The sequence below is a fragment of the Somniosus microcephalus genome, chromosome 16 (genome assembly GCF_052327205.1).
Source record: "Somniosus microcephalus isolate GS21.2 chromosome 16, FLI_Smic_1.0, whole genome shotgun sequence".
Lineage (NCBI taxonomy): Eukaryota > Metazoa > Chordata > Chondrichthyes > Squaliformes > Somniosidae > Somniosus > Somniosus microcephalus.
The window spans coordinates 82,132,648-82,147,631 of NC_141002.1; the positions used below are offsets into that span (position 1 = coordinate 82,132,648).

Consider the following 14,984-nt stretch of genomic DNA (forward strand, 5'->3'; position numbering starts at 1 on the left):
CGCCCAACCTTTCACAGCCCTCCCCTGGGTTGGCCTCCATCCTGTCCCAAATGCATGGGCAACTCACTGGTCAGTGGCAGCTTGGATAAGGAATTGGCTTAAGGACAGAAAACAGCAAGTTGTGGTAAATGGCTGTTTTTCAGACTGGGGGATGGTAGTCAGTGGTGTACCCCAAGGGTCAGTGCTGGGGCCACTGCTTTTTTTGATATATATAAATGACCTGGATATTGGAATACAGAGTAGAATTTCTAAATTTGCCGATGACACCAAACTTGGGGGTGTGGCAAACAGTGATGATGATATCAATCGACTGCAACAGGACATAGAAAGGCTAGCAGAATGGGCAGACAAGTGGCAGATGGAATTTAATACATAGAAGTGTGAGGTGATGCATTTTTGCAGAAGGAACAGGGAGAGGCAATATACACTTAATGGCACAGTTTTAAAAAGTGTGCAGGGACAGAGGGACCTGGGTGTTAATGTGCATAGGTCCCTGAAGGTGGCAGGACATATTGAGAGAGTGGTTAGCAAAGCATATGGGATCTTGGGCTTCATAAATAGAGGTATTGAGTACAAAAGTAGAGAAGTTATGTTGAACCTTTATAAAGCGCTGGTTAGGCCACAACTGGAGTATTGCATCCAGTTCTGGTCACCACACTTTAGGAAGGCCCTTGAGAGGGTGCAGAGGAGATTTTTTACACAGTGAGTGGTGAGGACCTGGAACTCGCTGCCAATGGAAGTGGTGGAAGCGGAGATACTCAATGTTTTCAAGGGGAGACTGGATAGGCACTTGAGGGAAATAAACTTACAGGGCTACGGGGATAGAGCGGGGGAGTGGGACTGACTGGATTGCTCTACAGAGAGCTGGCACGGACTCGATGGGGCGAATGGCCTCCTTCTGTGCCATTATGACTCTATTATGACTCTATGAATGTGGTAATGAGACCCGAACATCAAAATAGTTCAGGCTTCTAACCTTTTCCATCTGGCGGACTCATCAAAATCAACCCCAATATATCCTAACAACAACAACTTTCATTTATATAGCGCCTTTAATGTAGTAAAACATCCCAAGACGCTTCACAGGAGCATTATCAAACACCGAGCTACATAAGGAGATGTTAATACAAGTGACCAAAAACTTGGTCAAAGAGGTAGGTTTTAAGGAGCGTCTTAAAGGAGGAAAGAGAGGTAGAGAGACGGAAAGGTTTAGGAAGGGAATTCCAGAGCTTAGGGCCCAGGCAGCTGAAGGCACGGCCACCAGAATTGCAGGAGCACAGAGACCACGGAGGTTTGTAGGGCTGGAGGAGATTACAGAGATAGGGAGGGGCAAAGGCATGGAGGGATTTGAAAAAAAGGATGAACATTTTAAAATCGAGGCGTTGCTGGACCAGGAGCCAATGTAGGTCAGTAAGCACAGGGGTGATGGGTGAATGGGACTTGGTGCGAGTTAAGGTATGGGCAGCAGAGTTTTGGATGAGTTAAATTTTATGGAGAGTGAAAGATGGGAGGCTGGCCAAGAGAGCATTGGAATAGTCAATTCTAGAGGTAGCAAAGGCATGGATGTGGGTTTCAGCAGCAGATGAACAGGAAGAGAAGCCATTGCAGGTGATTCTCTGGCTACGACTGGATAAATAAGAATGGAACCAGCCGAGGACAGTGCCATTTAGCTGGATAACAGAGGAGAGGCACTGGAAGAGGATGGTGTGGTCAACCATGTCAAAGGCTGCAGACAGGTGGAGAAGGACGAGGAGGGGTAGTTTTCCAAGGTCACAGTCACAAAGGATGTTATTTGTTACTTTGATAAGGGCCGTTTCAGTGCTGCGGCAGGGGCAGAAACCTGTTTGGAGGGTTTCAAATATGGAGTTGTGGGAAAGATGGGCACGGATTTGGGAGGCGACAACATGTTCAAGGACTTTGGAGAGGAAAGTGAGGTTGGAGATGGGGCGGTAGTTTGCAAGGATAGAGGGGTCAAGGGTGTTTTTTTTGAGATGGGGTGATGAAAGCAGATTTAAAGGAGAGGGGGACAGTACCTGAGGAGAGCGAACCATTAACCATATCAGCTAACATGGGGGCCAGGAAGGGAGGTTAGGTGTTCTGACAAAAGATCATCGACCTGAAACGTTAACTCTGTTTCTCTCTCCACTGATGCTGCCTGACCTGCTGAGTATTTCCAGCATTTTCTGTTTCTATTTCAGATTTCCAGCTCCCTCAGTATTTTGCTTTTGTATTAGGTGGTCAGCAGTTGGTGGGAATAGGGCCGAGGTTGAGGGAGGTGGGCCTCATGGACAAGATGAGCTCGGAGAGGGCATGAGGGGAGGTAGAAGAGAAATTAGAGAAGATGTAGGTTGCGGGCTAGGGAAAGGGAGAACCTTGGTGGGCTAGGGGAAAGGAGGGAAACAGCAGGGGCCGCTGAACGGATGGTCTCAATCTTAGTGACAAAGAAGTGCATGAGCTCCTCACACTTGTTGTTGGAGGCGAGATCTCCCATAGTGGACTGTTATTTCTCTCAGAAACATCTAAAAGTGTTTCACATACAGTGATTTGTTTTAAAGTACAGTGACTGTTATGTGAGCAAATCTGTACTCCACTGATATCACTGCTTTGTTTGTCACTAAGGTTTTGCAGTTATTTTTGGAGAGCTTTGTTCTCTGTGAGGGAGGGTGGGGGACTTGGAGCTTACAGACATGGACTTGGGCCCTGAGAATGAGATCAAACTAGTTTCAGTGGTGCTACTTGTTCAAAGCTTTCTGGGCAGTGAATATTTGAAGCTTAGGACAGACTTTGCTGCTACTATACCTCGTATGGCCACAGGTAGGTCTGCATTAAGAGTTTTGGCTCCCCTGGAGGAAATAGTTTGTGTGCGCCTCCCTCCGAAGGCTGTATTAGAGACGTTCAAAGAAAAGAAATAACAGTCATGCACGGCGGACCCACAACTTTTTATACCTTTCTGTATGATAAGGAAAGGCTTCGTCTGCAGTGTTCATCATGTCTGAAATGTCTGTCATGAACGTCTGTCGATTTTCTTCCTATTAGCTTTTTCACCAACCGTATTACAGAAAATAATTCTTCCCAGCCAGATCCCTCCAAATAAAATTCTGCACAATTGCTTTGTAGCAAAAACACATTTTCTCTGAAATACAGCCACCATATCGATTCCTCACCTACTTCACTATATCCTCGGAAAACTCTATCACATAATAAGGGCTGAGAATCCTGATTTATTGGGTGATATGGTTGTGGAGGCAATTTCTATCAGCTAGTCCTTTGTTTCCTATTCTAAATAAGTCGTAAATGTCATCCTCCAGTTCATGCTTATGTTGCTATTTAGTGGGAGCACATGAATAAATATATTATAACTGCTGTTTCATTTTGTTGACATCACAAGTACAGTGAAAGCTATTCACACAAACAGCTTGCACAACCACACCACAAACAGGTGGTGGTGCAGTATGGTTTCAGATCTCTGTCTCCTTTGTCCAAATAGTGGTCACCAATAATCTTCCCTACCTCTTCCTGGAGTCTACTGCCACATTCCACATGGCATCCCCAGTAAGCAGTGGTAACTCGGGCAGAAAGAAGGAAAATCTTGTGGAAATCGATGGCCCTGTTCTCAAGCCACCATTTGCATGCAAGAGGTACGGAAGGAACGGCCAGCAGCGGTCCCAGTGGGGACGGGGTGAAGTGGTAGAAGGCTTCACCGCCTGAATTTTCCGCATTCGCTCCCATGGTCCTGGTTGATTTCAGGAGGCATTGCGGAGGAGAATTCCCCTTTATTGTTTTCTCATGTTCCTTGGAAAAGTGTAATAAAATGTGACAGTAAGGAAGAAGGAAGAACGTGCATTTGCCTTTCATGTTCTCAGGATGCCCCAAGGTTACACACAGCAAGGTCCTACATACAGCATTGAGATAAATGACCGGATAATCTATTTTAGTGATGCCAGATGAGAGATATATGTTGGCCTGGAGAACTCTCCTGCTCATCTTCAAATAGTGCCATGGGATCTTTTACGCAATGAAACAAGCGGACGGGGTCTCTGTTTAAAGCCTGATCCAAAAGACGGCCCCTCCAACAATTATGCATTCTCTCAATACTGCACTGAAGTATTATCCTAGGTTATGTGCTCAAGGACTGGAGGGAAACTTTAACCCATGACTTTCTGACTCAGTGGTCTGAATGCTGCGACTGAGCCAAGCTGACACAATTTTAAAAATTACAGCTAGATTTTAACAAACAGAACAAAAGGAGTAGCTTTACATCATATTTTTAGGGACCTTCCAAAATTGTCATTATGTTGAAAAGAGTTCAGCGATTTCATTTGCTATTTTTAAAAATAATCAACTTTCACTTTTTTTGTAGCAGTTTCATTGGAGAGAGGACAGAGCCAAAATGTTCTCTTTCACTTTAGTGAAAAAAAATCATTTGTAGATGGCCTCTTACTTCAGTTTGAGGGGGTTTGCCTGCTACTGCATTGTGCTAATTGGATATCCTGTAGGTTAACATTTATGGAGTTTGTTTTGCCATAATGTTCAGGAGAGACACCACACCCCAAACAAAAATCTCTATGGAAAAGCAGATAATAAGTTCAAAAGTTAGGAGTGAGTGCAAATATAGGACAAAAAACTTGGAAGGCCCAGAAGAACTAAATCAGAAATGAGCTTTGTCGGCCCTCGACCCAGATTATCATTATGCTTTTTCCCATGCCAAGATGAACATTTGCTAATGAGCTAGAGGAGGGAACATTTTGTTTTGAATTTTCCTAAATTGGGATTGATTGTGATCTAGATTTGTTTCATATTTGATGGGAAAATGTGTTCATTCCTAATAGTAATATAACTATGTACTGAGACAACAGTAAATACTTGCATCTACAGAGCACCTGTAGCATAGAAAACATCCAAGGCACTTCACAAACGTGTAAGCAAAAATGGACGCCAAGCCAAGGTCAAAGAGGTGTACTTTAAGGAAGGTCATAAAGGAGGAGCGGGAGGTGGAGAGACAGACAGGTTTAGGGGAAGAATTCCAGAGCATGGGGCCTAGGTGGCTGAAGGCACGGCTGCCAAAAGTAGGCTGAAGGGAGAAGGCGATGCACAAAGGGCCGGAGTCAGAGGAACAGGAGGTTTTTTTTGGGTGGGGGGGGTTGGGTGGGGGTGAAGTTGTAATGCTGGAGCAAGCTACAAAGGTTAGGAGGAACAAGGCCATGGAGGGATTTAAACACAAGGATGAGATTTGGATATTTGAGGTGTTGGGGGACTGGGAGCCACAGTAGGTCAGTGAGGTTTTTGATCAGCCCTCCTAATCTTTCCCTTGCTGACTTGGTAATCATTTTTCCTTTGTCTCTGTGAAGTGCTTTGGGACATTTTTCTAGGTTAAAGGTGCTATATAAATGCTTGTTGGTGTTATGGTTGTAGTAGTAGTAGTCGTAAGACAGCCACACCAAGAACACAAGAGGAATGATTCCATAATCCAGTGCTTCCGGCAAGAAGCGAAGCTCCCTGTGAGCATCAGCCCCCGTTAGAATCATCCTTATGGTTTATTCCCTGGTCTGTGCTGAGTTAGGTGATCTAAGCTAGGGTGGTGTTGTAGTGCTATAACTGGCTTTAGTATCCTTAGACTAGGGAGGGGGGGAGGAGGGGGGCGGAATAAGCTATGGTTCCTACTGCTGATTGAAATCCATTGGTCACTGCAGGAAAAAGTGTGTGCCAGCCAATGACATGATGAGGCTTGGCCGTGATGCTCCTCACAATCTGCAGGTACACACGGCATAAGCCCACAGGCCACTTGTGTGAGATACGAGAGGTATGAAGAACAGTATTCCAGCAGGAGCTGCCACTTTCAGGAAAGGAGGGAGGGAAATTGAAGAGGAGAAAGTAAGCATGCAGCTCCCAGGTAAGCATGCAGCTCCCAGGTAGAGCTGCAAGCATGCTTTCACCCCTTTAGATGTCAGATTTCTTTATTCGGTATTTTTTTTTTAACGAGGAAGACTTGCATTTATTCAGAGCTTTTAATTTCCATAGGACTTCCAAAAGCACTTCATAGCCAATAAGTTACTTTTTGAAATGTAGCTGCTGTTGCTTTTGTAGGCAAACACGGCAGCCAAATTTCATAGAATAATTTAATCATAGAGCACAGAAGGAGGCCATTCAGCCCATTTTGCCTGAGTCAGCTCTTTGATGGAGCTATCCAATTCGTCCCACTCTTTCCCCATAGTTTTTCCTTTTCAAGTATATTTCTATTTCCCTCTTGCACACAACAAAGTCCCACAAACTGAAACGAGATGAACAACCAGTTAATCTGGTGGTACTTAAGGGATGAATATTGCCCAAGACACTGGGAGAACTCCCCTCCTCTTCATTGAAAAAGTGCCATGGGATCTTTTACATCCATCTGAACAGGTGCACAGAGCCTCGTTGTTTGGGTGCAAGGTTAAGATGGCACCTATAATGGCGCGGCACCCCCTCAATTCGTCACTGAAGTGTCAGCCTCGCTTATGTGCTCAAGGCCTGTAGTGGAACCTGAACACACAAATTTTTGATTTAGAGGCTAGAGTGTTATCACTGAGCCATGCTGATTTAAAGTAAGGTATTCCCCGAAGTGAACACTTTTAACAATGCATTTTAGATTGGACAGATTTGAAGAAGTTATAAATAGCTCATTGAGGCTTAGCTAACATTGTATGAGACAATAAGTAGGATATGTTTGTATGAATAGGTTTAGCACATTGTCCGCCCAGTTTTGAATGTTGATAATTTAGTTGGTACAGGATCAAGAAAAACACCCTTAAGATAGCTAAAAGCTTTGCCGACCAACATAGCTCCTTTATCGCTGTGTCTCAGAAAGAGTTGACTCGCTTAATGATCTACAGCTGACAGTGATGGATTTGGTCTGTACTTTTGACATTATTAACAATAAAATCAAATCACAATCAGAGGGAGGAGCATGAACCATTCACTTTGATTCTAGAGCTGTTAAAACAAATATAGCACACAATGAATATATGCTGTTCATTGAATGAAATTTCAGAAGATACTGAACGCGACTCTGCACTGGTAAGGTGAGAGACATGGGAAACGCAGGACTTACATGACAATTGGGGAAACACTCATCTGATGGGCTATTCCCAGACCAGGTATTATCTGTGCTTCTGTATATCTCCCGTGCATTTTAATGCTGCTTTAACCTTAATAAGTTCATGCCTTTGAGTGTGAGATGTACAAATATTTCAGGATTGATTTTACCTTGTACTTGGTAGATGAAGACAGTGTCGATCTATGGTTCAGCTGTCAATTCATTGAGTCTGAAATATGTTGAGGCTGCACTGGTTCAAACAATCTGTTTTTGATATGATGTGACAAAGTGATTTATCCAGCACATTCCTGTCAAAGTGTTTTTATTGTTTAAAAATGTGTACGGAAGGAATAATTCCCCTCGCCTCTATCCTGTGACACTGCTTTGTTTCAAGCAATCTCTGCAGAAATTCCTCCTATTAGCTGCTAAACAGAACTGTGTAGGTCTCTTATTTCGAGCTGCATGTTTAGTCTCTGTGCTTCATCAAAATTCTTGCATCAGGTACAGTTATCTTAACCCTTCTGGTGGGCTGTTGTGCTTTTGCATAACCTCTCAGTACAGTGCTATGTTCTGCCTGTTATGCAGTCACTTTGAATTGTTTTTTCTGTTCTTCTGACACTTAGGTATTTTCTCTAAAATATCTGTCAAGTTGCAAGTTGTTTACATTAACAATTAACTGTGGGTGTATGCCAGGTCCTCCTCTGGGTGTACAATTGCAATTAAAACATTTTTGTGTCCTATTAATGCTTCAAAAAGAAGCGAATCAGTTATCCATATACATTTTAGCCAAGGTGATTAGAGCTTCCCGTATAAACAGGATTGCTATTATTTCCAGCGCATACAATAGTGAACATTTCATATAATGCAAAGAGATCCAAGTCAAACAAGAGTAAGCGTGATGTCTATATTTGTTTGTGTGATACTTTGATCAAGGCATGCTGCTCATTGTCAAGTAGTTTAATCACTAAAGAACTAAATATTTAAATGTGCTCGCTTAGCAATGTACAATGTAGTTTGGTCCAAACTAAGAAATACCCCACTTTATGTCAACAATTTAAAAGGAACTGTTTTATGTTCATTTAAAGTAGATATGGAAAGTCTCACCAAACGCCTAGCAAGTAAAGGCCCCACCCAGTGTAACACTACATCCTATGGTTCCTTATTACTGGAGTTTATCAGTCTGAGACTGGTAATACGGTATCAGTTCCAGTCAGGCATATTTATATGCCTGGAGAGACTACTCTCTGAGCAGTTAAAATTTGAGAGGCACAGCAGACTGCAGTTTTAGATCTACTGACTTATCTTCGCATTTTCACATCTGCTCAGTTTTTTTTTTCATGACTTGCCCGTTCAATTTAAATATGTAAATGTCATGACTCAAGCAGCTGAAGTGGTCTCCTGTTGAAGGTAGGATGCCAGCTTTAAAAACTGCACAGGAGCCAAAGGAGATACTGTCAGCTGCAGCAGCCGACAATGGAGGCAGCGGAGTGGTGGGATAGTATGAGCACTGCCAGCCCTGATGGCAGAGATAGGGCAGAATTCAAATTCTGAGGTTAGCTGTTGTTACTGTTACTGTCACAGTGAAAATCAGAGGTCCTAACATCCATCCTGGTTACTGCCACCAAAAAAATCAAACCAATTACATATTTGGTACTAAGAAGTGGGAATTATTACGAAAGTAAAATTGATTCTATTCCGTAGCTTCGCTTTATTAAAATAAAATTGTGTAGTACCAGCGGAATGCAATATCTAAAGAAAACAAATAAGAAGGCACATCACTTTAGATCAGTTTTATCCTGCCTTAAAGCAAGTGTCCTAATCACGTTTAAATCACTGAGGTTTGGATCACATCATGTACATTAAAAAATTCTATTTTTTGTCACAGAAATGTGTTTTGTATTGGCCAGAGAAACGGGGCATATACGGGAAAGTTGAGGTTCTTGTAAACAGCGTTACTGAATGTGAACATTACATCATCCGGGACCTTACTCTTAAGGTAAAGTAACTTAAATGACAAGAATTGAGCTTCTGTTGATTTACTAGTGAGCTACTTATATTTTAATTAAATACAAAGTTAACATTTTTCAAAGTTCATGTAGTACAGTAATAGAAATGCTCTGAGAAAGCTGTATAAATGTTTAATTTTACATTATTATGACTGTACTGTCAGCACCATATTGAGTATTTAAACTAGGCTTTTTTTTAAGAAAGCATCGCTATGTACATGTTAGGTATTTATAAGAACTGAATGACAAGAAAAGGCCATTAAGCTCATTAAGGCTCATCCCCCTGATGCTCTAACTCCCAGCCTAGCATCCAGCTGCATTTTGCATGCACCAGATGTAATTGGCTCTACCACCCTGCCTGACGGATTATCCTAAACCTTTATCACCATTTGAGTAAAAGAAAATTCTGATAACTGTTCTAAATTTAGTTTTCACTAATTTAAATATATGTCCCCATCGGAGTAATCTATACCTTTTAATAATTTGTACCTTGAAGAGATCCCACCTTAATCGCTTAAATTTGTACAGATTGAACTTCTATAATCTTTCCTCGTAGCTTATCCCTTTAAACTTGAGAACATGTCTTGTTTTTCTCAGCATTTTCACCAATTCAACCTTTCACAATTATGATGATCAAAATTGAACAACGTACTCCGTGTCACCTGACCAATACATTACAAAGCTATAGCACAACCTCTGTAGACTTCTACTCTACAAGTCTGGCTGCGTATCGCAGCATTCCAGTTGCTTTTTTAATTGCTTTGCCAAAATAGCTCAACATTGAAAGAGTGAGTTTAGTATTATTTCAAGGCCTCTTTCTAAGGCTCTCCGTGCTAATTCCATTCCATTGAATGTATTACATATGTTACACATTTTATTTATGCAGTGAGCAGTACTTAACATTCCAGGTATTAAATTTAATTTGCCATTTATGTGATGATTAATTCCTAAAGGCACAATTGCAAGAATTGTAGTTCTAAGGTGAAATGCTACAATGCAGAATGGTACTTTTTTTATTATTGAGAAACCTGGGTGAAGAACCAAGATCGATAATGTAAGACATACCAAGATTGAAAAAGTAGAAGAGAAGGTGAGATAGATCAAGAAGTGGTTAGGTGCTGCCAAGCTTTGAGTTTTGAAAGCCCATAAATTGTAGGAGAACGGGAAGACTGAGAAAGGTGATGAGCGCCACAGCTTTGAGTTTTTGGAAAAGAATGGGTTAGCGAGGAGATGAATTCAGTGGAACGAGGAAGAGGAGTATCACCAAAATTAATAATATAGGTGTCCCTGACTTTTCTGACCAGCATGAAGGCAAGTCTCAAAACATAAAGCACTACTGGTACAAATCCTGGCCTGACCACAAGACCCCAGATAGTGCCCAGCCACTACTGCAACTCATGCTGAAGGTGGAGGAGACCAGACAGAAATCACCTGGCCGAGGTCCTGTTGTTGTGCACTGCAGGTAAAGTACTTCATTATCATCTTCTTCATTTACTCTGTGAGGAACCTTCCATTCTTAGTTCTAGGAAAGAGTGTTGAACACACTTTGTACTGTAGCCATAGTGGACAATGGACTCGTCTATTGTAATTTGAATATAGCTTATGTAAACAATTAAGACATAACTATCTCAATATTAGAGCTCCAATGCGATACCGTACTGTTAAAAGGTATTAACATTATTCAGCAATTGAGTTTTTATTCAATTTTTCACCTGCACCTCAGGTGAGTCATACTCGGAAATGCACACATTGTGATTTTGTGAATGAGCCCTGGCTCTGGTATGATCTGAAGTGGAAGCAGTATTTTTAGCATTCCTCTTCCCCAGAGAGTCTGGTTCTTGAACTGTTATTAATGAATCAGCACTTGGTTTACTGCTTCGTATCCCATAGGATCACTTGCCTTGATCCATTCCGTCCAAACATCCACTGAGAACTTATTAATAAAATGTAAAATAATTGCCTGCTTGTCTATGCCAGTCCATTTCATTAGATCTAGAACTTTCATTTAGAGAGTTGAATAAGAAGGCTGTCTCACATAAAGTCATTTAGAACATTTCACTTAAAAACAAAAAATAAAAATGAGTGGTGTTTTATTGGATACAGTTACTTTATTTTTCTTTCAGTGCTGGGATAGGGAGAACAGGCTGTTTTATTGCTATCACTATTGGATGCCATCAGCTGAAAAACAAAGGAGTGGTCGACATACTAAGTATTGTTTGCCAGCTACGAGTGGACAGGTAGGTGCCCATATTTCCTCAGTTACATAGCAAATTGATGTGGAGATGCCGGTGTTGGACTGGGGTGGACAAATGTAGGAAGTCACACAACACCAGGTTATAGTCCAACAGCTTTATTTGAAATCACAAGCTTTCGGAGCGCTGCTCCTTCGTCAGGTGAAGGAGCAGCGCTCCGAAAGCTTGTGATTTCAAATAAAGCTGTTGGACTATAACCTGGTGTTGTGTGACTTCCTACATAGCAAATTGGTTGAGAAAAGATTATGATCACAAGATAGTAATGGATGAGAAAGACAATTCGTCCATCCACAATGACCTCATTGCAGCATCAAATTCTTTCTCAACTGGCTTGTGCCTCCACCACTTTATCCAGGACTCTGTTCCATGTCTTGATCATTCTTTGTGTGAAGAACAATTTCCTATCTTAAATTTGCCTTTTAGTAGCTCCTTGTGTCTCCTTCCCCTACTTAGGCAATTTAAAGTCGGTTTCCGGATTAACATTTTCCATATTGTTAACTATCTTGTACACCTCTATAAGGAGGACCTGCATAAATGGAAAATGCAACGACAGACTTTTCTGTAGACTCGCAGTCAATCTGCATCTCTCGCTTTCTCGCTGTAGTTTCATAGAACTGCAATTCTTTCCCCCCTGCTTCCTCACTCAGGTGACATCAATCATGACCTTTTGCCTATGCTTTTTCGTCTGTCAATAATGTAACTATCTATATTACACACAAACAAGGTGCCAATGCAGTCTCTTCCACCATGGTGTCAGTTCATCAACAATGGCTGTCACTCCCACAGCTGATGGATTAGAGATGTGTCCAAGTTTGCACTGGGGACATTAGTCCTGTTGTTCTCACCAAGATCCTCCAGCACAGTCATTGTAATAATGTTGTTTCTTGTCAGTGACACGTTATCATCCCTGTCCTTTACCAGTGAAAGAGTGTGGCACTCTCATGTCCGATCAGTGACCTGTTGAAGGCATTCATTTATGCTTGGATATTGTTTAATGGTTGTTAGCAGCCCTCTGATACCATACCCTGTCCAAAGTGACCATTCTTTATGTATATGCTGAAACAGTAAGTGCTGGCAGGTTTTTTAATCATCGTGAAGTATCACAGCCAAGCCTGATGCTGACTGCACACCCCGTTGCATGCATGCGCACATGTGCTCACACTCTTTCTCTAACTCGTTCTCTATCTCACACAGACACACACATGCATACACACAAACCAATCTACTTTGCAGAGGAGTCACTCGATCAGATGTGGGAGACCCAACTGATTATTTAACCCTCCTCTCCTTATCCCAGGGACACTGCGCTAATGATACTGCCCTCAACGCTGCCCTAGCTGAAATCAGGCATCGTGTTGAATACATCATTCCTGTTCAAATCAAACACAAGTATGCAAAGTGACTTTCAGCCCTGTTTTGTTTTATTGGGGTGAAATTTCCTGTGTATTTGCAGTCAGAGACAGCAGCCACGATTTTGTCATTGGATGTGGCTTGGGAGCGGGTCAGCTGCCATCCGGGTTCCTGTCCCGCCCCCAACTGCATCCAGCCAACGGACGTGATTTTACGTTGATTGACCTTGTTAAGCCCGCCCTGCGGGCTTGCCGGCCAATTAAGAGGAAGCCAGTCAGATGACATCATTTGATGATGCGTCATCTGCCGGTTTTCTTAAAGGGACCACGCAAAAAAAAATTTGTCAGCTCATTTCTCAGTGTTTGACAGCATTGAGGTGCTGCAAACACTGATGATCACTGTACAAAGGTGAGCTCTTACACCCAGGCTCTCCAGTGACTCCCTCCTTAGGCTAGAACAGATGGCAGCTGCAGGTGAGGTTACAGAAGCGATCTGTCACTGGTGAGAGAGGTTCTCCCAATGAGGTGAGACTAGCCATCCAATTCAAAACTTGTTACCTACAGAAAAGTGTAAATGCATTAAAAATGAATTTCACAACATTTCCTTACCTCTGAAACTCACCAGTGCACCATTGGATCTTTCACACCACTTCTGCAGCTGTCATCAATGCAGAAACACTACAGCAGACTCACAACACATCATACTTACTTGGTGTGGTGTCCGGACGTCGGGAAACCCAAGGCAGAAGCAGCAAAATTGAAAAAGAGCCTGTTAACAACTATCAAGTACCTGTTAACAGGCAGTTAAGTGGCTATAATCCTCTTCCCGCCGCTAGGTGTCGGGTCCATGTGCAAATCGGGGACCTGACACTTGGGAAGATTGATTGGAGGCAGGTTGACAGCGGGTTTCCTACCCGCTGTCAATCTTCGCGATTTTGACAGTGGTCCCGCCTCTAAACCCCCACTCTGAGCGCCGGCAAAATTTCGGCCGTGTAATCAGGACATAAAGCAAATACCTGCGTAAAAGATCAAGGAAACTTAGACGCAAGTGTGTTGCACACGTAATTACACTACATCCAAATTGCCTTGATCTTTTATGCCCATCTATCGAACCCCACACCCAAACGCATCTTGGCTCATTATACTGGCTCCGCCACCTCCCCCCAGCACCCCCCACTCCCCCGCCTCCCCCCCCCCCCCCCCCAGCTAAAGTGCTGTACACACAAATTTCCTGCAATTATGTTGGTTCAAAACAGGTATAATATTAAGGCCAGAATTTTAGGCGCAGTAGGAAGCAAAATCATTTTTCTGACTTTTATTGTGATTTTTTGAGCAATTTAAAATATATATTTATGCTTGCTGAAACCTGAACTGTATTCTCTGTTTCTTTGAATGCATTTGTATGGCATCAGTATAACTCATATTAAAAATTGCACTTGCTATGCCTAATGTGCGTGAATGATAGTCAGACGGCTTGAAATTTTAATTTTCATACTTAAAAAAGGAATATATAGTGTGAGTTCGGTGCATTCTTCAGGCCCCAGTTGTTTACGCTTGTACGGTCCATTTTTACGGTCCGCCGTATACTAATGAGACTGGCAGGAAATTTGGGTGTAACTAGACATTGGCAAAATGGGCGCACGAATGGGCATAATGTCGGGTGTAACTTCCCAATTACTCGCCACAGGAAATTCCGCCCCAATATATGATCCACACTCTGCAAACTAATTAAAATATGCAGATAGCAAAATATAAATTGGCTGGAGCATTAAAACATGACTCCAACTTGATCAGCCACTTTGTGCATTTATCTCAAAGACGCATTTCACACCTGCACACAATAATGCAGTGTGTTACATGGTAACCAATCACCTTCATATCCAGAATTTTCAAACCTACCAGTCTGACATTGTAAACAGTGTCACTTCCAATACATCTAAATGCAGCTATGTCTGTACCATGTTTGGGTTTTTTTCTTTCCTCTAGGGTATCTTTGCTTTCGGGGAAGTTTTTAGGTGGACTTGATCCCTGAAGTAACCTTTCCTTGCTCTTCCTTCTTCTCTTTCTTCCCTTCCTCCTCATCTTCCTTCCCGCAAAGTTGGCAACTTTGGTGCTGGGACTCTGAACAAAAACAACAACTTGCATTTATATAGCGCCTTTAACCTAGTAAAACGTCCCTGGGCCCAAACTTGCAGGCATCGGGATATTTGTGCAACAAAAAGCACCTCTAAAGATTGCAGGAATTTAAGGAGTGCTGCATGCCTGACACCTTCAACGTGAAGTTGGCAAAATGTCTAAGAACTGTTTT

General features: G+C 42.4%; 1 protein-coding gene across 4 annotated transcripts in view; it reads left to right on the forward strand.

The window, feature by feature from the left end:
* The window catches only part of ptprr (protein tyrosine phosphatase receptor type R), a 263,856-nt gene that overhangs the window by 225,737 nt on the left and 23,135 nt on the right, over positions 1–14,984 (forward strand). For 3 of the 4 annotated variants that reach the window (XM_086009336.1, XM_086009337.1, XM_086009338.1), the window contains 3 exons: positions 8,955–9,065; positions 10,380–10,537; positions 11,199–11,312. In XM_086009336.1, coding sequence (XP_085865462.1) covers positions 8,955–9,065; positions 10,380–10,537; positions 11,199–11,312 — 383 coding nt within the window. Of the gene's footprint in view, positions 1–8,954; positions 9,066–10,356; positions 10,538–11,198; positions 11,313–14,984 lie in introns of those variants that run through there. The other variant, XM_086009339.1, reaches the window with a different exon arrangement.